The sequence below is a fragment of the Pecten maximus genome, chromosome 12 (assembly GCF_902652985.1).
Source record: "Pecten maximus chromosome 12, xPecMax1.1, whole genome shotgun sequence".
Lineage (NCBI taxonomy): Eukaryota > Metazoa > Mollusca > Bivalvia > Pectinida > Pectinidae > Pecten > Pecten maximus.
Genome location: NC_047026.1, coordinates 39960479 through 39985089, shown reverse-complemented (window position 1 = coordinate 39985089; position 24611 = coordinate 39960479). Strand labels below are relative to the sequence as shown.

At 35.1% G+C, this 24611-nt stretch overlaps 3 protein-coding genes across 3 annotated transcripts in view; all 3 read right to left on the bottom strand.

Moving 5' to 3' along the window:
- The window catches only part of LOC117339040, a 107468-nt gene extending 103499 nt beyond the window's left edge, over positions 1-3969 (bottom strand). Inside the window, exons 1-5 of the mRNA XM_033900404.1 lie at positions 3963-3969; positions 3006-3196; positions 2175-2366; positions 1081-1195; positions 86-721 (exon numbers count right to left, since the gene is read on the bottom strand). Of these exons, the coding sequence (XP_033756295.1) occupies positions 86-721; positions 1081-1195; positions 2175-2366; positions 3006-3196; positions 3963-3969 (1141 nt within the window). The remainder of the gene's footprint in view (positions 1-85; positions 722-1080; positions 1196-2174; positions 2367-3005; positions 3197-3962) is intronic.
- Positions 3623-8947, bottom strand: LOC117339038. Its single transcript, XM_033900403.1, has 8 exons — positions 8897-8947; positions 8529-8735; positions 8154-8271; positions 7597-7711; positions 5988-6139; positions 5528-5628; positions 4586-4741; positions 3623-4417 (listed from the first exon to the last, which is right to left on the bottom strand). Exons 1-8 carry the CDS (start codon positions 8945-8947, stop codon positions 3986-3988), a joined length of 1332 nt encoding a protein of 443 aa, XP_033756294.1. The 3' UTR covers positions 3623-3985.
- A 330-nt stretch (positions 8948-9277) lies between these two features.
- Positions 9278-24611, bottom strand: part of LOC117339037 — a 67127-nt gene continuing 51793 nt past the window's right edge. Inside the window, exons 33-44 of the mRNA XM_033900402.1 lie at positions 24131-24239; positions 23271-23422; positions 22859-22971; positions 21978-22133; positions 21440-21590; positions 18441-18631; positions 17297-17512; positions 16653-16767; positions 16059-16396; positions 10819-11187; positions 9754-9830; positions 9278-9362 (exon numbers count right to left, since the gene is read on the bottom strand). Coding sequence (XP_033756293.1) covers positions 9278-9362; positions 9754-9830; positions 10819-11187; positions 16059-16396; positions 16653-16767; positions 17297-17512; positions 18441-18631; positions 21440-21590; positions 21978-22133; positions 22859-22971; positions 23271-23422; positions 24131-24239 — 2072 coding nt within the window. The remainder of the gene's footprint in view (positions 9363-9753; positions 9831-10818; positions 11188-16058; positions 16397-16652; positions 16768-17296; positions 17513-18440; positions 18632-21439; positions 21591-21977; positions 22134-22858; positions 22972-23270; positions 23423-24130; positions 24240-24611) is intronic.

Genomic DNA, 24611 nt, shown 5'->3' with positions numbered 1-24611 from the left:
GTTTTGCTTAAGATATTTTTCTAATTTATACTCAATTACAATATTTCATAATTTCTTTCTTCAATAAATTGTGATCATATCTTACCAATAAGAAAACCAACAGCAGATATTACACTTCTGTGCCAATTAAACATCTGCCATTGTCCAAGTACAAAGTGTGCAGTAGATCCCGCCCTGTAGAATCCTCCAATATGGAGATGGCCGAGCTGGTACCCAAAGACTGTACGCCTGATGAAGTTTACAGTGCGCCCTCTACTGGCACCATCAATGAAAAACTCTAATCCAAAGCTTCTACTCCATGTCCACTCAAACTCCATAAAAGTCCTCACCTTGGAAAATCTCGTGGACACGGTCCATTCTTCATGCATGGTGCTTACAGTAAGGAAGATTCTTCCCCTTCTGTAATACATCACGACTCCACGGTAAGCAGGATTATCTGCCCCTGATGAAAACATTACCATACCGTCTGTCAAGGTCAAGACGTTGACAGAGAACCGGAATGTAAATCCCCGTCCGGCACACAGATCTGGGTCATTCAGGCAGTCCAGGGTGTTTGTTATGTTAATATATGCTGATATGTCATTAAATGAGAGTGCATAATCGCCTTTAAAACCATTCACCAAACCAATCTGGCCACTGAATGACATGTTTCCACTCATCATTTCTATCACATTCCCAGATATGGACAGGAATCGTTCTCGTATAGCAATAATCATAGTGGCTGTAAAATAAAGAAAAGAAAAATTTCTGTTGATGAAAATTAAATAAGATGAAATAGAATGAACTGTTGTCCCCAAAAACAGATTAAGAATTTTTTTTAATTAATGGTTTGATTTTTATAATACATCAATTCATCTTGTTTACAAATTTACTTTCAATTTGTTTACACTATACTTTCACTACACAATTAACTATCAGTTAGCAAATGTGTATGATTGTCGTAGATAACTTCCACTGACACTTCATACCATTGTCTTACATAACACTATCAACCCTGTCTATAAATTAACCTTTCATTTTACTGATAAATGACCTTGACCTATTGACAATATTTCCACAGCTAAACTTTGACCTACTCACCATTGACCTCAGTCCAGGTTACCCTGCTGGTTTCTGGGAAACAAACCCTGGTGGGATCCTGGGTAAAAAACTCTCCTTCTACGTAACACTTCCCACCAATCACACACGTATCATTCTACAAAAAGGTTTAACAACATATCACAGCTTCATTTACATAATTATACGTAACAATTCCCACCAATATCATTCTACAAAAAGGTTTAACAAAATATCTCAGCTTCATCTATAATTATACAGAAAAAAAAATTTAAAAAAAGCTTCTGATATAAAGTTAAACCTACTCGAGAGAGTTTGACAAGCTGTCAATCTTATATATAAATTCTCAGTCACTTATGATCAATTTAAAGAAATTTTCATAGGCATTTTTCTGCAGAAACAAATCTTTAAAATAGCACATAGATTCTGCTGTTCTGGGACAGAAATCAGGTGAAACAAGGATGGATAGTATTGCAACAGCAATACAAAGTCCCCTGCCTGAGCTAGTAGTGCACTTATTCATTTTTGAAAAATGGATTTTCGAGAAAAAAATGTGGGATGCACAACTACATGTTATACTGATCATGTATACAGAGTTTCGTTAGAATCGGAGTAGTACTTTAGGAGGAGTTGTCCGGACAAGCCTCAACCAATGAGAAACCGGCGGCCATTTTGAAAAATGAAATTTTGAGAAAAAAAATGTGGGATGCACAACTACATGTTATACTAATCATGTATACCAAGTTTCGTTAAAATCGGAGTAGTACTTTAGGAGGAGTTGTCCGGACAAGCCTCAACCAATGAGAAGCCGACAGCCATTTTGAAAAATGAATTTTCGAGAAAAATAAATGTGGGATGCACAACTACATGTTATACTGATTATGTATACCAAGTTTCGTTAAAATCGGAGTAGTACTTTATGAAGAGTTGTCCGGACAACTATTGCGTGACAGACAGACAGACGGACGGAGGGTAATCCTAAAGTCCCCCCGTTTTTCAAACGGCAGGGGACTAACAAGCCCTAAAATTGAGTAAAGCAACACTCTTTTTATTAAGTTATGTGAAATTCAATTGTTTACAAACATCAATTATAAAATATACAGCACACTGTCACTCACCCTATTCGTACAAATTCCTGTGTCAAAGTCACATGACTGGCAGAATGAATCGTACACAACGAAGGGCGCAGGGTCACTCTCCAGACCATCAAAATTACTGACCGTTACATTGACACTCGTCAAGCGGTCAAGTTCACAGACAACGGTCTCCAGCGAAACATACCTGGCAGGCACACTGATAATCTCATTTGTCTGTAATAAAACATAATTTTACAAAATTTACGTTTACGTGAGTATTTCAAAGGAGATATATATTCAACACTAATTACTTCAGCAGTGTGGAGAGACAATGAGGGTTATCTCCCTTTGATTTCACTGAGCATTGGCATATTTAGTGTACCCAAGCCAATTTTACCACGAGTTTATCTATAATATTAGACTAGAAAGAATTTAATCTAAATCTGTTTCCTTCAATAGGAGGACAGAAATGATTCCAATAAAACATCTCAAGGTCAACTCATGGCCAGAATGAGTGGTAACCATTCCCTAATCTACACATTGCTTAGCTAGAAGGGCTTCTGACATCTACTGCACTTCTGACTAACAAGGGGTCAGCGATGGTTCTGATCATTAGACTAACAAGTGTCTATAGATCGCTTTTAATATCTTCTGATCTGTTTACTTTGGTTTTGGTTTATTTTGTTTAATGTCCTATTAACAGCTAAGGTCATTTAAGGACGACCTCCTATGCATGCGACATGCATGCGTGTGGTGAGTGCGTATGTGTGTTTTGGGAGGCAGTGTTCGTGTTAAGTCTCCTTGTGATAGGCTTCTTCTGATTAGTTCACTACAATGGGTCAGAGATGGTTCTGGTCGCCTTCTTTTAATTACCTGAATATCCGTCAAATGACATGTTAATTTATCGTTCAGGATGAAGTTTCGTCCGTAGATGATGAGGAGTGAGCATGGATTGACTCTTGTATCACAGAACTGTCCTCCCTCAAAGCCCAGTAAGACTGGTGGATCGGCCTTAGCCATAGAACAGTCTGCTCCAGCGAACCCATCAGCACACCAACAGAGTCCTGGATTTAAAAACACCACAAAATATCATAACTTTATCTTATACAGACTGTTGTTATACCGATCACAAGATAATATACCTAGATATGAATTATTTATAACTAGAAAATGTCTGTAAGACATAAATGCCCCCGCTGCTATATCCTGACACACAGTTTGGTGAGGATCGCATCAGCAGTTCCTGAGATCAACTATTTACATTACATTGGGACAGGATGTGACGGGATGCTGACGGGACAGCATGGGTAATACTATATGCCCCCCTCCCTCATTTTATGGCGAGGGCATAAAAATCCTTATCTCCTGAAAATATCACATAAGTTTACATTTCCTTAGATAAACATCAAATAACCCAATATTTTCAATTTTTAGACAGCATTGTTTGTTTCTGATAAATCATTGAAGGATACTATTACAACCACAGAGTAAGTGTGTGGTGTTGAATGTGGGGACAACACTCAACCTTACAGACTAAATACTTACCTTCCACACAGACACTGCCGTTCTCACACTCGGGACAGAGTAAGTGTGTGGTGTTGAATGTGGGGACAACACTCGACCTTACAGACTAAATACTTACCTTCCACACAGACACCTCCGTTCTCACACTCGGGACAGAGTATGGTGTTGAATGTGGGGACAACACTCGACCTTACAGACTAAATACTTACCTTCCACACAGACACCTCCGTTCTCACACTCGGGACAGAGTAAGTGTGTGGTGTTGAATGTGGGGACAACACTCGACCTTACAGACTAAATACTTACCTTCCATACAGACACCTCCGTTCTCACACTCGGGACAGAGTATGGTGTTGAATGGAGGGACAACACTCGACCTTACAGACTAAATACTTACCTTCCATACAGACACTGCCGTTCTCACACTCGGGACAGAGTATGGTGTTGAATGGAGGGACAGTGTCGACCTTACAGACTAAATACTTACCTTCCAGACAGACACCGTCGTTCTCACACTCGGGACAGAGTAAGTGTGTGGTGTTGAATGGAGGGACAGTGTCGACCTTACAGACTAAATACTTACCTTCCAGACAGACACCGTCGTTCTCACACTCGGGACAGAGTAAGTGTGTGGTGTTGAATGGGGGTACAAGGCCACCTCCGTCCACTATCCACAGGTCAGTGTTGGTGGCTATCTCCGCTAAACACTGGACCTTCACACTGGACAGGGCCTCAAACGCCCAAGATATATCATCAGTGATCTTGAATAAATGAAATAAATTAAATTAAATGATATATATGTAATATGATATTCCAACATCACTTTCTACTATCCTAAACTTTTTTTTTTTGTCATTTGAAATTTTGAAAACATCTGCAAAATCATTGGATGCTGACATTTGACCTATGACCCTAGAAGTGTAACTTACTGCGATATCTTCAACACATGACTGGATGCTGACTTCAATTTTCGCTGATATAAATCCGTTACAAAGGACTCCAACCTCCGCAGAAAAGATATACTCCGAACATATTCTGTAAGCCTCTGTCTGATTGATGCCTCCAGGGGTCGGGAATGTTCCTGCCTGAAAATGGTAAATAACAAGTTTTAACATATACTTTTAATACAGAGTTACTTTATTTTTAGTAAAATATATTTCCAGTCAAACCTATGTCAGCTGAAAATATAGGTCACTGTTAATGACTGAGAAACCTGCAGTTCTTAACACAATGTAGCCAAGATGTTATAAAGTCAAAGGGGCCAAATGGTATACAAGCTGTGTCAAGGGAGATACACTGGGTCAAATAGGGGTCAAAGCGTATACAGTTTGTATCATGGGAGATATAAAGTCATACAGGGTCAATTAGGGGTCAAAAATGAAACAGCTTGTATCAAGTAAGATAAATTATATTACAGGGAGAAATAGGTGCCAATAAGGCCCAAAAAATAACGTGTGTTTCATGCTAGAAAAAATAGGGTAGGTAGGTAGGGAAATTTTTTAATTTTCAAATTGGTTTTAACTGAGGTTATACAGACAAGGAATCTGGACTTTAATTGTTCTTCCTTAAAAATGACCAAAAAATATAGGGTCGGTAGGGTTGACGGAAACACAGGTATTTTTTTTAAGGCCTAAGTATGCAGCTTATGCCAAGGCAGATTTTTTACAGTCATACAGAGACAAATAGGAATTAAATGACAAAAAAAAAAAAAATGGTCAAACAGGACCATACACAGGGATCACTTTGATATACAGCCTGTATAAAGAGGATATAAGGTTTTATGAGGTCAAATAGGTAAAATATATCTATCACTTTAAATAGCTACACTTTCAGACAGAGTTATGTCCCTTGAATACAAGCTTGACCCTTACTGTAGCTATGTAGGAAGCGTTGTACTGGAACACGATCCAAGGCTGAATACTGAAGCACCTTCTCAGGGGGAAGTTTGGTATGGAAGCTGTGATATCTTCTCCTGTGTAAAATGTCATAGGTATTAAAAGTATAATCATCACTGTACATTTCACTGAGCTTAGTAAGATTTTTTGTAAATGTTGTTAAGTAGTCAACTAATCTGAAAATAATACTGTTTTAATCGTACAGTGTCTGGAAGTTCATCCGATTGATTTACTTTCAGTTTAAATGAATAACATGTGAAAGAGTTCTTGTTTACAATTAAAACTAAATGAAAACAGCATTCCATTAATTCAGGCCTTAACAGTTCAAAAGGGAGATTTTGTACATTGCTCATCTGGTCAAAATTATCACAGATATTAAAACAACTGTCTGTGTATTGTAGAACAGGTGAAAATAAAGAAATACAGGTACACTTACCTGGTACAGGATCAACCTCACACTGATAGAACAGACGAGAATCACAGGTAATGTTTTTCCCTTTTAGACATGAACAGGACATGTCATCCATTTCCACTGATTCATCCTCTTCTGCTCCTGGGCAATACCCAGTAAACAAAGAATCCTCCTCACTACAAATAAAATTTGTAACCGTTAAATTTTCTTAAACTATTACATTTCAGTAGAAAAAGTATGTGACCATAAATTTTACCTTATTTTGTTAAGCAGTAAATGAGATGGGATACGTTTATGTAGACCAGGAAGTCAGAGCCGATAGCTTTCCTTGGCGTAAAACAAAGATTTCAGGTTTTCCTTTTGTTTAGGGCCAGCTAAAAACCTGTTCTTTGTCTTTGTACTAGACAGAGTTAAATCTGTTCTCATGTCTAATCCTTTCAGGTATACTGTAAGTTCAGGAAAGATTTCTGACCATGCCTGATTATCCATTGGTAGGTGGTCGGGGTCGGAGTTTTGGGTCAGGAATGGTTTCGTATCATGCATAACTATTTACTAGTATACTGGGGCAAGGGGCTGAAAAGGGTTTCGAATCTACCAGGAAGGGGTGAGGGTTGTTATATTGCCAGATCCTTTCACTACTATACCAGGAAGGGGTGAGGGGACGGTTGTTATATTGCCTGATCCTTTCACTACTGTACCAGGAAGGGGTGAGGGGACAGGTTGTTATATTGTCTGATCCTTTCACTACTATACCAGGAAGGGGTGAGGGGACGGGTTGTTATATTACCTGATCCTTTCACTACTATACCAGGAAGGGGTGAGGGGACGGGTTGTTATATTACCTGATCCTTTCACTACTATACCAGGAAGGGGTGAGGGGACGGGTTGTTATATTACCTGATCCTTTCACTACTATACCAGGAAGGGGTGAGGGGACGGGTCGTTATATTGTCTGATCCTTTCACTACTATACCAGGAAGGGGCGAGTGGACGGTTGTTATATTGCCTGATCCTTTCACTACTATACCAGGAAGGGGTGAGGGGACGGGTCGTTATATTGTCTGATCCTTTCACTACTATACCAGGAAGGGGCGAGTGGACGGTTGTTATATTACCTGATCCTTTCACTACTATACCAGGAAGGGGTGAGGGGACGGGTCGTTATATTGTCAGATCCTTTCACTACTATACCAGGAAGGGGTGAGGGGACGGTTGTTATATTGTCTGATCCTTTCACTACTATACCAGGAAGGGGTTAGGGGACGGGTTGTTATATTACCTGATCCTTTCACTACTATACCAGGAAGGGGTTAGGGGACGGGTTGTTATATTACCTGATCCTTTCACTACTATACCAGGAAGGGGTTAGGGGACGGGTTGTTATATTACCTGATCCTTTCACTACTATACCAGGAAGGGGCGAGGGTACAGGTTGTTATATTACCTGATCCTTTCACTACTATACCAGGAAGGGGTGAGGGGACAGGTTGTTATATTACCTGATCCTTTCACTACTACACCAGGAAGGGATGAGGGGACAGGTTGTTATTACCTGATCCTTTCACTACTATACCAGGAAGGGGTGAGGAGAGAGACTGCTTTACTACTGTTACATGCTACTTTGAGTTCCTACCTGACTCTCCACTGGAGGGAGAAGGAGTCTGGCTTCCTGGCATCTGACGGGTCTACAGTTCCATCTGGTAATGTTAGGTCATCCTCCTTGTCCCCATTGAATGTTCCGCACAATCCTGATTTAAAATTTAAAGAATGAAGATTATTTAAAACTATTGGTCACAAGATTTTAATCATTGATAGCACAGGTATAAACATTGTTACTGTTAATCAACCTGGTCAACAAATATCATGTTTATATATAATAAACATTCCTCAACAGCTGATAACTTATATAACACATCAATTGTTGATATCTTTATATGAATTATTGAAATTTATATAAATTTTTCATGTTATTTGGCAAGAATAGAAACTTGCTTCGTGCCATCTCCTATTGGTATTGATAAATTATTCCCCTGTAAACACATCCCATGGATGTTTTATTTCTCTACAAGCTTGTAGATTAAATTAGAGCAGACAACATCATTTACCTTCCTAACGTGACACAGTAAAATAAATCACTTTTAAAAGACAGATTTTGAGGTAGGTTATTTTTGAAGTAGGTGATTAACTTACCAACTGTCTGGTTGAAGTCCAGAGCGGAGGCATGCATAAAAACATTCAAGTAGCCTTGTCGGTCTCTCTTCAACTGTCCATCTTTAACTACTATATAACTTCCCGTTGGGAGGTACACCTGTACGGGGAATAGATTACATGTATACAATATTCATTTTAAAATCATGAAAACAAAGATTTTTCATTTTTAAAATCCTTGCAAAACGATAATCTTCATAGCCAAAGCGGTGATTTCCATAGACAAAATGGTGATTTTCATTGCCAAAAAGGTGATTTTAATAGCCAAAACGGTGATTTTCATTGCCAAAAAAGGTGATTTCCATATTCAAAAAGGTGATTCATAGCCAAAAGGCAAATTTACAGCATTATACTTGCCCTGTATTCTTTTCCACCCTCGTATTTCACAACGCGTGTCCCGAGGGTGAGATCGTCATTGATGTATGACCTAACATCAAGGTGAGGCTGGGCGTTGTCAGAGTCTGGTCCACACCTGTCTATCAGGATGACGTCATCACCAGACCGCACAGCTACAGCACAGTTACAGGCAGCACGGCCGTTACATTTTCGGAAAAATACCCGTACCTAAAACGTCACGGAAATGCAAGAGTTTAAAATCACCAACTATACACCTATTGTTACAAAATAAACTAAATTAAATGCTCTCAAATCAAATATTTATTTCTATATACCGTAATCCACTATTTATTTGAAATCTTTGAGAACAAACTTAGATAAATGAGCACCGATGAACTACAAGTTCCAATCTTCATGTACAACATCAGAGTACCTGGCATCATTCCTTTTGAAAAGCAATATTTAAAAAAAAATTTGATAGAGGATCTTAAATGAGTGGCAATTTAATATGGAATAAATCAACAAGTGTAAATTCCATATAACAGCCACAAGTTTAAGATTCTGTTTATCACTGTCATAACTTGTATATTATATCCGAGAAGTAAAAGATTTAAAATTTATTTCTATATACCATGAGAACCAATTAAGACGGGTTTTCTCTGCAAGGCAATCATGAAATGTCACAAATTCATTGTCCCATACAATAAAGTATTTGTGACGTCACAAAGGTATAATCACACATGTCTTATAATATTTATAGCATGGTCGTATCATATGGAAAAATGACTTACCTCAAATGGTAATGTAGTGTGTTTGTAAAAGATAAACTCGCCTTCTATGTATATGTTGAAGTATCTGTCAATAAATAAGATCATTTCCACTTATACTTATAAATGTATAACAGAAAAAAAGCAAAGAGAGCAAGGCACACATAGATATTCCCTCAACCCCTTCATCAATAAATTAAATTTGTCCACGTGTACAACTGTTTCATTTTGAAAATGGTTTAATGTGACCTTTGACCTTTAACTTTGTCCAATGACCACTGCAATCTAATCAGGTGTCAAACTGCTGTAATGTTATGGTATAAATAAGAACTTAATATGCCCAGGTGTCCATGAGATATGTTGTACACAAGTTTTTTTTATTCTAAAAGTGGTCAAGTGTGATCTTTGACTATGAACACTGACCGATGACCACTGACACTTTATCAGGTGTAGGACCTCAATTGAATTTGAGCACGAACCTGCCATCAAAACTAGTGGTGTGTGGATCGTTGACCGAGGAGCACAGACCGGATGGGTTGACATCCTCTACAGTCACCTGAAATCATCAAAACTCTTGATAACATTGACAGATCACACAAACTAATTAAACATATTGGTGACATTGACATATTTAACAATTACATGGTATTATATGTTAGTTCCATCCTGCTTCGTCAGTATGTTAGTTTTAAGCAAACTCCAAAATTTATGAAATCAAAACCATAAATATACTAGGGCCGGGACGATACACCTGTGCACTGGTGGATCGCGATATACTAGGGCTGGGACGATACACCGGTGGATCGCGATCACTTTCACTACGATACCAATATTGATCCAAATGCAATTTTACGATACCTATATCAATACTGTGTCTTACCCTTGTTGTGTATTTGTTTAATACATAAATGCATTTTCTTCGGAAAAGACTTGAATTCAAATTAAAATTCATTTGTCAAAAACGAAAGTGTTCTCAATTTCCGGGAAACCGGAGCGCTACTCTGAAAGTGAAAGCAGTAAAATGATTGGTTGAGGCCAGCTGCAGTAGGCCAATCAGAAAGCGTTTGACAAATACTCGTTCACAACAAACCAAACATCATGGCGAACAACTGGTAGCTCTGAAATCACCTCTCAGATCAAAATCCGATGTATGGAAAACGTTTGGTCTTCCAGTGTTTGAAAATGATGATTAAACTTGCATTTACTACAAAAGGTACTTTTTTTTATTGAAACAAATAATGTATAATCAGAGATGAAAATGGACTAAGGGCAAAAAGGCTGAAAATTAGATTACTCAATCTTTTCAATGGGAAAAATTACAAGTTTACATTACACTGATATTCTCAAAAAGGCTGAAATCAGCCAATCGGCTGAACACTTTCATCTCTGATAATATTTAAATATGGTTTTTCTATGTATCGCGATATGTGTCGGATTGTAGCTCTAGTATTGTGATACGTATCGGATCGGGGCATCACTGTATCGTCCCAGCCCTATAATATACCCCAATTAAATTCTGCGTTTTTGAGGGAATGTTTATTTACCTGGACAGGTACTTCACTGGTGAAATCCTCTCCATTAAGACTTGATGTTACCAGTAATCTCCTCTCCTGGTCACCATCCTTAAGGTTGTCCACTGTAGCCTGAACTTCAAATTCATGTTCATCATTCCAGTTCTCCCCAGCGATCAATAGGCCACAGGGAGGGCTTGCACCGGCACTTTGGATCCGAAGTTGTGGAATTATCATCCCGTTACACACAAACTCTTCTGTTTCCTGTACTGTCGCCATTACGTGGATTCCACACCTGTCCATGGACGAGGTATTACAGAAGATGAAGGGAGGGAACTCCATTTTTACCTTCACATGTTTTTCTCTTTGTCCCTCTGTTACAGTGACTGATTCTGTCAACACCTGGAAATTAATTTTAAAGTTACAAAAACTTTCAAGATCTAATTATTCCATATTCATAGCTATGAACAATATTATTAATTTATATCAATAGGTAGAAAAAACACTGCCAGCCCGGGATTCAATTCTCGGAGTAAAACTAGACAGGATCTTGGGACTACGTGAACAATTCGTCTATCAGATGAGAAGATCATGGTGAGAAATCATCTATCAGATCACACAATCATACCGACAAATTAATTTCCTTTATCCCTTTGTTATAAACATTTCCTTTATTCCTTTGTTATAAACATTTCCTTTGTCTCTTTGTTATAAACATTTCCTTTATCTCTTTGTTATAAACATTTCCTTTATCTCTTTGTTATAAACATTTCCTTTGTCTCTTTGTTATAAACATTTCCTTTATCTCTTTGTTATCAACATTTCCTTTATCTCTTTGTTATAAACATTTCCTTTATTCCTTTGTTATAAACATTTCCTTTATTCCTTTGTTATAAACATTTCCTTTATCTCTTTGTTATAAACATTTCCTTTATTCCTTTGTTATAAACATTTCCTTTATCTATTTGTTATAAACATTTCCTTTATCTCTTTGTTATAAACATTTCCTTTATTCCTTTGTCATAAACATTTCCTTTGTCTATTTGTTATAAACATTTCCTTTGTCTCTTTGTTATAAACATTTCCTTTGTCTCTTTGTTATAAACATTTCCTTTGTCTCTTTGTTATAAACATTTCCTTTGTCTCTTTGTTATAAACATTTCCTTTGTCTCTTTGTTATAAACATTTCCTTTGTCTCTTTGTTATAAACATTTCCTTTGTCTCTTTGTTATAAACATTTCCTTTATCTCTTTGTTATAAACATTTCCTTTATTCCTTTGTTATAAACATTTCCTTTATTCCTTTGTTATAAACATTTCCTTTATTCCTTTGTTATAAACATTTCCTTTATCCCTTTGTTATAAACATTTCCTTTATTCCTTTGTTATAAACATTTCCTTTATTCCTTTGTTATAAACATTTCCTTTATTCCTTTGTTATAAACATTTCCTTTATCTCTTTGTTATAAACATTTCCTTTATTCCTTTGTTATAAACATTTCCTTTATTCCTTTGTATAAACATTTCCTTTATCTCTTTGTTATAAACATTTCCTTTATCCCTTTGTATAAACATTTCCTTTATTCCTTTGTATAAACATTTCCTTTATTCCTTTGTTATAAACATTTCCTTTATCTCTTTGTTATAAACATTTCCTTTGTCTCTTTGTTATAAACATTTCCTTTATCTCTTTGTTATAAACATTTCCTTTGTCTCTTTGTTATAAACATTTCCTTTATCTCTTTGTTATAAACATTTCCTTTGTCTCTTTGTTATAAACATTTCCTTTATTCCTTTGTTATAAACATTTCCTTTATCTCTTTGTTATAAACATTTCCTTTATTCCTTTGTTATAAACATTTCCTTTATTCCTTTGTTATAAACATTTCCTTTATCTCTTTGTTATAAACATTTCCTTTATCTCTTTGTTATAAACATTTCCTTTATTCCTTTGTTATAAACATTTCCTTTATTCCTTTGTTATAAACATTTCCTTTATCTCTTTGTTATAAACATTTCCTTTATTCCTTTGTTATAAACATTTCCTTTATCCCTTTGTTATAAACATTTCCTTTATTCCTTTGTTATAAACATTTCCTTTATCCCTTTGTTATAAACATTTCCTTTATCTCTTTGTTATAAACATTTCCTTTATTCCTTTGTTATAAACATTTCCTTTATTCCTTTGTTATAAACATTTCCTTTATTCCTTTGTTATAAACATTTCCTTTATTCCTTTGTTATAAACATTTCCTTTATTCCTTTGTTATAAACATTTCCTTTATTCCTTTGTTATAAACATTTCCTTTATCTCTTTGTTATAAACATTTCCTTTATTCCTTTGTTATAAACATTTCCTTTATTCCTTTGTTATAAACATTTCCTTTATCTCTTTGTTATAAACATTTCCTTTATTCCTTTGTTATAAACATTTCATTTATCCCTTTGTTATAAACATTTCCTTTATTCCTTTGTTATAAACATTTCCTTTGTCTCTTTGTTATAAACATTTCCTTGATCTCTTTGTTATAAACATTTCCTTTATTCCTTTGTTATAAACATTTCCTTTATTCCTTTGTTATAAACATTTCCTTTATCCCTTTGTTATAAACATTTCCTTTATCTCCTTGTTATAAACATTTCCTTTGTCTCTTTGTTATAAACATTTCCTTTATTCCTTTGTTATAAACATTTCCTTTATTCCTTTGTTATAAACATTTCCTTTATTCCTTTGTTATAAACATTTCCTTTATCCCTTTGTTATAAACATTTCCTTTATCCCTTTGTTATAAACATTTCCTTTGTCTCTTTGTTATAAACATTTCCTTTATTCCTTTGTTATAAACATTTCCTTTATCTCTTTGTTATAAACATTTCCTTTATTCCTTTGTTATAAACATTTCCTTTATTCCTTTGTTATAAACATTTCCTTTATCTCTTTGTTATAAACATTTCCTTTATCCCTTTGTTATAAACATTTCCTTTATTCCTTTGTTATAAACATTTCCTTTATCTCTTTGTTATAAACATTTCCTTTGTCTCTTTGTTATAAACATTTCCTTTATTCCTTTGTTATAAACATTTCCTTTATCTCTTTGTTATAAACATTTCCTTTGTCTCTTTGTTATAAACATTTCCTTTGTCTCTTTGTTATAAACATTTCCTTTATTCCTTTGTTATAAACATTTCCTTTATCTCTTTGCTATAAACATTTCCTTTATCTATTTGCTATAAACATTCTACTGGACCTCTAACAAGTGAGCTCATCATAACCTCCACTAGGGTATGCTATGAAGGTTTTGGAATTGTCAGTGAGTATGCTTTCGAAATGAGATCAGTTAACAGGGAAACAAAAGACTTATCAATGTAATACTCACTGTTATAGTAGCGTGAATGTAATACTTACTGTTATAGTAGTGTCAATGTAATACTTACTATTATAGTAGTGTCAATGTAATACTTACTGTTATAGTAGTGTCAATGTAATACTTACTGTTATAGTAGTGTCAATGTAATACTTACTGTTATAGTAGCGTCAATGTAATACTTACTGTTATAGTAGTGTCAATGTAATACTTACTGTTATAGTAGCGTCAATGTAATACTTACTGTTATAGTAGTGTCAATGTAATACTGTTATAGTAGTGTCAATGTAATACTTACTGTTATAGTAGCGTCAATGTAATACTTACTGTTATAGTAGCGTAAATGTAATACTTACTGTTATAGTAGCGTCAATGTAATACTTACTGTTATAGTAGTGTCAATGTAATACTTACTGTTATAGTAGTGTCAATGTAATACTTACTGTTATAGTAGTGTCAATGTAGTACTTACTTTTATAGTAGCGTGAATGTAATACTCAGTTATAGTAGTGTCAATGTAATACTTACTGTTATAGTAGTGTCAATGTAATACTTACTGTTATAGTAGTGTCAATGTAATACTTACTGTTATAGTAGCATGAATGTAATACTCACTGTTATAGTAGCGTGAATGTAATACTTACTGTTATAGTAGTGTCAATGTAATACTTACTGTTATAGTAGTGTCAATGTAATACTTACTGTTATAGTAGTGTCAATGTAATACTTACTGTTATAGTAGTGTCAATGTAATACTTACTGTTATAGTAGTGTCAATGTAATACTGTTATAGTAGTGTCAATGTAATACTTACTGTTATAGTAGTGTCAATGTAATACTTACTGTTATAGTAGTGTCAATGTAATACTTACTGTTATAGTAGTGTCAATGTAATACTTACTGTTATAGTAGTGTCAATGTAATACTTACTGTTATAGTAGTGTCAATGTAATACTTACTGTTATAGTAGTGTCAATGTAATACTTACTGTTATAGTAGTGTCAATGTAATACTTACTGTTATAGTAGTGTCAATGTAATACTGTTATAGTAGTGTCAATGTAATACTTACTGTTATAGTAGTGTCAATGTAATACTTACTGTTATAGTAGTGTCAATGTAATACTTACTGTTATAGTAGTGTCAATGTAATACTTACTGTTATAGTAGTGTCAATGTAATACTGTTATAGTAGTGTCAATGTAATACTTACTGTTATAGTAGTGTGAATGTAATACTTACTGTTATAGTAGTGTCAATGTAATACTTACTGTTATAGTAGTGTCAATGTAATACTTACTGTTATAGTAGTGTCAATGTAATACTTACTGTTATAGTAGTGTCAATGTAATACTTACTGTTATAGTAGTGTCAATGTAATACTGTTATAGTAGTGTCAATGTAATACTTACTGTTATAGTAGTGTCAATGTAATACTGTTATAGTAGTGTCAATGTAATACTTACTGTTATAGAAGTGTCAATGTAATACTGTTATAGTAGTGTCAATGTAATACTTACTGTTATAGTAGTGTCAATGTAATACTGTTATAGTAGTGTCAATGTAATACTTACTGTTATAGTAGTGTCAATGTAATACTGTTATAGTAGTGTCAATGTAGTACTGTTATAGTAGTGTCAACGTAATACTTACTGTTATAGTAGTGTCAATGTAATACTTACTGTTATAGTAGTGTCAATGTAATACTTACTGTTATAGTAGTGTCAATGTAATACTGTTATAGTAGTGTGAATGTAATACTTACTGTTATAGTAGTGTGAATGTAATACTTACTGTTATAGTAGTGTGAATGTAATACTTACTGTTATAGTAGTGTGAATGTAATACTTACTGTTATAGTAGTGTCAATGTAATACTTACTGTTATAGTAGTGTCAATGCAATACTTACTGTTATAGTAGCGTGAATGGTGTTGCTCAGCTTCACAGGACTGGACGAGTTATCACAGTTATCTTCGTAGCATGCTTTAATTCCACACTGCACCTTAGAACCGTAGGTAAAATTCTTAAATACATCCAAATCGACATCTTTTTGTGTCATGTTTGAATCGGTGACATTGTTCTCCAAGATGACTGTTTCAACGACCTGACCATCAAGTGTCCAAACAAGCGAGAACATCGAGTTGTTCCTTTGTGTCGGCAGTTCATAGTCGCAGTGGAACCAGAATCGCTGAGCGGACATGTTGTATGTATAGGTGAGGACTGGGGGATCTCGGATGAGAGGATACGCTGAAAAAAATATAACACTCAATTTAGATTATAAAGAAGATTGAAGACTTTCCAATGTTGATGTTGATTGATACAGCTGCATGTGAGTGATACATAAGGTTTCAATTAAACGTTTCATTGATTTATCTAACTGTTTCAAAGTTATGCCCAAACGAGATTGTATTAGCACAAGGAGGAACCATTACTAAAACAGTATGCTTCCTTCATTTTTACTGGGGACATAATAATGATAATAAAACTCTTAAATCAGACTTACGGCGAAGTATACTCCACTTATCATAATGTTCATCTGGGTTACACACTTGAGAGCTGTTGTCAGGGTTTAGCTGACCGAACTGGAAACAGTCGTTGTCAATAAGACAGGTCAATGGCTGCAATGTTAAGAGACAGCATAATGTAGAGACATACAAAGGTTTCTTACCATCTTCAGAGACAAATCATGATCAGTCTTTTTGACAGAACACAAAAGACCAACCAGACAATCAGAACATGTGGTTGATTAACCAATCAAAACATTTTGTTGCTTAATCTGACCAATCAGAACATTTTTTGCTTAAACTGACCAATCAGAACATTTTGCTGCTATAATCTGATTCATCAAAACATTTTGTTACTTAATCTGACCAATCAGAACATATGTTCCTTAATCTGACCAATCAGAACATTTGTTCCTTAATCTGACCAATCAGAACATTTTGCAGCTATAATCTGATTCATCAAAACATGTTGTTGCTTAATCTGACCAATCAGAACATTTTGTTGCTTAATCTGACCAATCAGAACATTTTGCTGCTATAATGTGATTCATCAAAACATTTTGTTGCTTAATCTGACCAATCAGAACATTTTATCATTGATATTGTTGTCTACTGTAGCAATTTAAGCAGACAGGAAATTTACCTTAGCAACACACAGGGCTGGAGCAGAACAAACATGGCATTCACTGTGGAAAACGGTGAAAATCTGAGAGTTACTAAAGATGGAATTGTCGTTACTTAAGGCGATCTCGTAACTAGCCGCCTTTGGGGTCGCAACTGCTGCTTGGTAAGGAGTAAGGAAGAAGCCTGGCCTATACATCTCTTCGCTTAGTGTCAAGTTGGTTCCATCATTGCTAACCTGAAATAAGACAATGTATTATGTAGGAACCGTGTTTCTTTTACTGAAACAGAAAAGATTTCTGTTTCCCTTTAGTTATAAAAGGATTGAATTATATGATACATTGGTCTATCATGTACAGACCAAGACCAGTTTATTTGTACCGTGTGCCAGTCGCCAAAACAAGTCCATTTTAGTCACAATAGCAAGTACATAAAAACCCCACTTCCTCGAACTTGCATCAACTCGAATATTCCCTATTTGTCCTTGTACCATCGACGAGGTTTACCGTCAGACTAAGTTTTCTTTAATTAGTCTAGGCGAACAGTGTGATTTTACATTAAGATTTCATTTGTTGTAAACATTGAATCAGTACCTTATGATCTATAACTAACCTCTCAACTTGAACTGTTGACATTGTCTATTGGAGTTTGCATTAGTGAGTTTTACTGTATTTTGTTGGGATACACAATTATAGCACCATTGAGATGGTCATCACGTTTTGAGTGACATTATCAGAACATGTGCTCAAAATTTTGGCCTATGGGATGCTAGACAAAACCCAATAATATATTTATACCTTTATTTACTATTTGTATTATCTACCCGATACATTCTCTAAAACTAGATCCAAAATTCATATCTAGGAAATACGTTTTATGACTACAATCTTTTTTGTATGTTGTATAAATTGTTTCAATAGAAAAAATTATCATTAGAATTTTATAAGTAAAATTTCTAATGTAAAACTAAGGAATATAGTCACAAAAAAATAATTCCAAACTTCATGTTTATATACCCCTATTTATAGGATTCCATTCTACAAAGTTTCATCATGCATTAAAATCCACAGGAGTTGAATTCACAAAGAATTAAAGACAGAAAGATGGAAGCCAAGATGACAATACGTAATACCCCATCAGCCATTTGGGTAAAAATATATATCTACCATTATTTCTCGTAGTCTGAAAGTGAGGTTCTTCGATCTGATGAAGGTATCTCCAAAAGCGACAACTTCTGTACAGGCGGAACTAGCAAGATCACAAAATCCATTTCCTGCAAGGAAGTACACCTCCGGGGCTTCTGCTAAATTCACCCTGCAGGCCTCCCCTCCAAAACCTTCTTGGCATTGACAGATACCTGTGCACATTTTTAAAAAAAATGAGAAAAAATAATTTCAGGTACGGAGAATTCTTCCTGACAAGTTAATGACTGTATGGCATTAAATACAGAATGTGGGTCTCGATCCCTTTACTCATCTTTATATTAGGCTCAAATGTGCTGGATGGATCAAGATGGATTAGGTCAAGAGCAGGTGTGATAACACCAGCCCAAAGCTTAGGGAGGATGTTTCACTCAGTATATATTTATTAGGAAATTTAGACAAATATCCAAAATATAAATGGTTTAAAACCAAATTTGATATTAATGATACAATATGAATATTGAAGACCTACACCCAGTTGAATATAGGCACTATTAGGACTAGTTTTCAACCGTCTTCTAAATTCATTTGTAACTTTATTAAAGAATAGATAGACGGTTCCAACAAATAGGGTTCCCTTCATGCCAACAGAACACTGACTATGTAGTCGTTGAAACGAAAACCAACAGGTGGAGTCATGTAGATGATAAACCAGTAATTGTCTAACTAGACGATGTCTTATAAGTCTTTAACAAACCAGTAATTGTCTATCTAGACGATGTCTTATAAGTCTTTAACAAACCAGTAATTGTCTAACTAGACGATGTCTTACAAGTCTTTAACAAACCAGTAATTGTCTAACTAGACGATGTCTTAAGTCTTTAACAAACCAGTAATTGTCTAACTAGACGATGTCTTACAAGTCTTTAACAAACCAGTAATTGTCTAACTAGACGATGTCTTAAGTCTTTAACAAACCAGTAATTGTCTAACTAGACGATGTCTTAAGTCTTTAACAAACCAGTAATTGTCTAACTAGACGATGTCTTATAAGTCTTTAACAAACCAGTAATTGTCTAACTAGACGAAGTCTTACAAGTCTTTAACAAACCAGTAATTGTCTAACTAGACAATGTCTTATATGTCTTTAACAAACCAGTAATTGTCTAACTAGACAATGTCTTATATGTCTTTAACAAACCAGTAATTGTCTAACTAGACGATGTCTTAAGTCTTTAACAAACCAGTAATTGTCTAACTAGACAATGTCTTATATGTCTTTAACAAACCAGTAATTGTCTAACTAGACGATGTCTTATAAGTCTTTAACAAACCAGTAATTGTCTAACTAGACAATGTCTTACAAGTCTTTAACAAACCAGTAATTGTCTAACTAGACGATGTCTTAAGTCTTTAACAAACCAGTAATTGTCTAACTAGACGAAGTCTTACAAGTCTTTAACAAACCAGTAATTGTCTAACTAGACGATGTCGTATATGTCTTTAACAAACCAGTAATTGTCTAACTAGACAATGTCTTATATGTCTTTAACAAACCAGTAATTGTCTAACTAGACGAAGTCTTACAAGTCTTTAACAAACCAGTAATTGTCTAACTAGACGATGTCTTATATGTCTTTAACAAACCAGTAATTGTCTAACTAGACAATGTCTTATATGTCTTTAACAAACCAGTAATTGTCTAACTAGACGATGTCTTATATGTCTTTAACAAACCAGTAATTGTCTAACTAGACAATGTCTTATATGTCTTTAACAAACCAGTAATTGTCTAACTAGACGATGTCTTATATGTCTTTAACAAACCAGTAATTGTCTAACTAGACGATGTCTTATATGTCTTTAACAAACCAGTAATTGTCTAACTAGACAATGTCTTATATGTCTTTAACAAACCAGTAATTGTCTAACTAGACGATGTCTTATATGTCTTTAACAAACCAGTAATTGTCTAACTAGACAATGTCTTATATGTCTTTAACAAACCAGTAATTGTCTAACTAGACAATGTCTTATATGTCTTTAACAAACCAGTAATTGTCTAACTAGACGATGTCTTATAAGTCTTTAACAAACCAGTAATTGTCTAACTAGACGATGTCTTACAAGTCTTTAACAAACCAGTAATTGTCTAACTAGACGATGTCTTAAGTCTTTAACAAACCAGTAATTGTCTAACTAGACGAAGTCTTACAAGTCTTTAACAAACCAGTAATTGTCTAACTAGACAATGTCTTATATGTCTTTAACAAACCAGTAATTGTCTAACTAGACGATGTCTTAAGTCTTTAACAAACCAGTAATTGTCTAACTAGACGATGTCTTAAGTCTTTAACAAACCAGTAATTGTCTAACTAGACGAAGTCTTACAAGTCTTTAACAAACCAGTAATTGTCTAACTAGACAATGTCTTATATGTCTTTAACAAACCAGTAATTGTCTAACTAGACAATGTCTTATATGTCTTTAACAAACCAGTAATTGTCTAACTAGACGATGTCTTATAAGTCTTTAACAAACCAGTAATTGTCTAACTAGACGATGTCTTATAAGTCTTTAACAAACCAGTAATTGTCTAACTAGACGATGTCTTATAAGTCTTTAACAAACCAGTAATTGTCTAACTAGACAATGTCTTATATGTCTTTAACAAACCAGTAATTGTCTAACTAGACGATGTCTTATAAAAAGTCTTTAACAAACCAGTAATTGTCTAACTAGACGATGTCTTATAAAAAGTCTTTAACAAATCAGTCTTTAACAAACCAGTAATTGTCTAACTAGACAAATATCTTATAGGTCTTAAACAGTCAAACAGTACTACAGTGTTCCCAGTTTTTATGACATTATATAGTTACAACATTATATATCTAAATTTTTTTCATTGTCCTCCCCCATTTTGAATTTCAATTTGAGGTGTTGGGCCCCTCCCCCTCTAGGTTTACTACAGGGTAATACCACACATGGAGTATTTTAACTTTCAGTACATCCAACAGACTCACCTCCTATACATGTTCCTCTGTTATTACAATTTTCAAAGCAAATTCCATTTGCAATTGTTTCAGACGGTTTGACCAGACGCCCGACCTCTGTTAGGCACTGTACAATGACATTGGTCACCATGGTATGGGTCAAGTTGTAGGAATCGGTGATCTGTAAACAATGAAAGAGTCTATGGGGATCATCTCTACAACTCGCGACATTTCAAATCACTAGATATTTCAAATCACTAGGAATTTAACTCAAAGGTTTAGGATATCTGACTTTGATACAACTGAAGGCTCCTGCCTACTTGTTCTGTGTCCATAATTCAATATCTAATATTGTATACCAGGTATGCTATTATCTTCAAGTTGTTTTTTTCTCTTGATTTTGCTATTTTTGTGAATATTCAATTGCAGATATGGCTTTGTGTGAAAATCATGGTTTGTTTCATTTCTGAAAAAAAGTATCTTTAGTGCATCAAAGAGTGAAAGTTTGAATAATCAAAAATCTTTCCCAGTATTTTAAGAAATATTATCAATTTCTAAAGTATCATACCCTGATATCGGTGACACAGGACTCCACAGCCAGACCCATGTCTACCCCAGTAACATTCTCACACAGCTGTCCGACTGGACTTTTCGTCAACATATCCTGACAGTAAGTACGCGCCATGTCCTCGGTTATATTGGATGCTGTCGGAAAGCTGTAGACCTAATTACAGTAAATTCAAAAATACATCATAATGTCTGGAAAATATTGATAATAGAATTTGTTAACACTATGTGGTCATGACTGATTATCTTAGTCATTCTGATATTCTGTAACTAAATCTGTTCCTGACAAGACCAAGATTGAGATTTTACAGAATGTCAGTCTGAGACCGAGAGATATCTCGGATACTGATAACAGATTAGTATAGCTAATTCACTCCACAAAGGGATTATTGGATAATTGTTTTGTCCTCGTGTGATTATACCTGCTGCGAAATTCAAAACAAAATGAAAATTGTCGAATCAAACATCTAACAAAGTGCTGACAAAACTCCACTTTTATTGTAATTTTGTGACTTTATGATTTAGAAATGTATCAGACAATTCATTAATCAAGCTACAACATGTGACTTTAAGATTCAGAGTGGTATCAGATGATTCATTCACCCAAACTTACCAGTGGTGAGAAGTCTATGATTCATTAACACACACTTACCAGTGGTGAGAAGTCTATGATACATTAACACACACTTACCAGTGGTGAGAAGTCTATGATACATTAACACACACTTACCAGTGGTGAGAAGTCTATGATACATTAACACACACTTACCAGTGGTGAGAAGTCGATGATTCATTAACACACTTACCAGTGGTGAGAAGTCTATGATACATTAACACACACTTACCAGTGGTGAGAAGTCGATGATTCATTAACACACTTACCAGTGGTGAGAAGTCGTCATCAAACTCAAACCTCAGGGCCTCTGGGACATCTTCATCATCAGATCCAACAGGTGGACGCTGTACCATAGAAAGCATGTCTGCAGTCAGGTCATCTAGACAAAATGAAGAAAAAACAATTAATACTGATTAATAACAATAAAACATACCTTAACCACCACCTTGTTTAACGGCCATCTGGAATACAACATCCTGAACGATGCACCTGAACCGGATCACTGCAATAAAACTTCCATCTAGAACAAAGCATGTCCGGCACCACTAGAATTACGACAGAGACCTTTATAATTAACTACCCTGAACAAATAACACCTAGATAATTTAAAGTGGTCTTGCTTTATATCAAGGGACCCATGTAAAGCAATCGTTAGATGATGTGTAATGATTTACTTACAGCCCGGTAACTGGCTGACAGGACATGGTTCAGCATCCATTCTCACACTACAAGTCTGGTTATCTCCCCTGCCACAGTCACATGACCCAAAAGAACGCGAGGGATTCACATCACTGTAGATTCCATTGTACAAGCTTTCGTTCTGTGGTACCCTACAGATAATAATGAGATTTTAATGTACAAGCTTTCGTTCTGTGGTACACTACAGATAATAATGAGATTTTAATGTACAAGCTTTCGTTCTGTGGTACCCTACAGATAATAATGAGATTTTAATGTACAAGCTTTCGTTCTGTGGTACCCTACAGATAATAATGAGATTTTAATGTACTTGTATGTATTTCTCTTGATTTATAGCTTAAAATCTACATTTTTAAATTGCCTCAAAATCAACTGAAAGTACAACTCAAAATGTCATTGGTATGGCATAACATGAGAATGGTTTCTAATAGGAAACTATTCGGCCATTTTACAATGATAGGAGACTCCATACTGAACCTAGTGTTAGGACACAAGGCCATAATAAATCTCTACTACATGTGCAAAAGGAATTAGTCTGTGTGGCTACTTTGGCTCAGAAGGTAGGGCTGTGGCTTATCACGCCAGAGACCCAGGTTTTATTCTTCTCGGGCACTTGGCAGGAATGTGTTTTTCTCTGTTCTTTCATACATGTGTACTACAACATTTGGTATATATATAGGAGAGACGACCCAGAAAATGTTGTCCACCTGAACAAATATTCTGCCTGTGCTTAAGCTTGAACTAGCGACCTCTCCCTCTTTGAGCAGATTTCCTATCATTACTCTAAAGTGAAGTTCCCTGAGCTAGTTAGATGGCCTATACTATCCACTTTTACATACCTCCATGACAGAATGAAAGGATCAGGTCTTAGTCCTGGAGCAGTGTAAACCACCTTATCCTTCTTCTCAAGGTCATTGTTCTTCTCTCCATCAAAAGTACCACACAGCCCTGAAAGTTATACACACTGTATATACCAGACAGCAATCACGGAATATCAACGGGAATAAGTACCACTCAAGTAATTACTTTATGGCAGGTACGCGTATTGAATCAGGTATGTTTATTGAATAAGGTACACTTGTTAAATCAGGTACGCTTACTGAACCAGGTACGCTTATTGTATCAGGTACGCTTATTGAATCAGATACGCTTATTGTATCAGGTAAGCTTTTTGAATCAGGTACACTTATTGAATCAGGTAAGCTTTTTGAATCAGGTACACTTATTGAATCAGGTATGCTTATCGAATCAGGTACGCTTATTGAATCAGGTACGCTTTTCAAATCAGGTACGCTTATTGAATCAGGTAGGCTTATTGAA

Excerpts from the sequence above, each read along its gene's own strand:
- LOC117339038 (XM_033900403.1), bottom strand. The coding sequence starts at position 8,947 with ATGCCAGGTACTCTGATGTTGTACATGAAGATTGGAACTTGTAGTTCA. Across the intron at positions 7,712-8,153 it reads GGACTTCAACCAGACAGTTG|GATTGTGCGGAACATTCAAT; the intron begins GTAAGTTAATCA and ends ATTTTAAATCAG. Across the intron at positions 6,140-7,596 it reads TCCCTCCAGTGGAGAGTCAG|TGAGGAGGATTCTTTGTTTA; the intron begins GTAGGAACTCAA and ends TTTTATTTGTAG.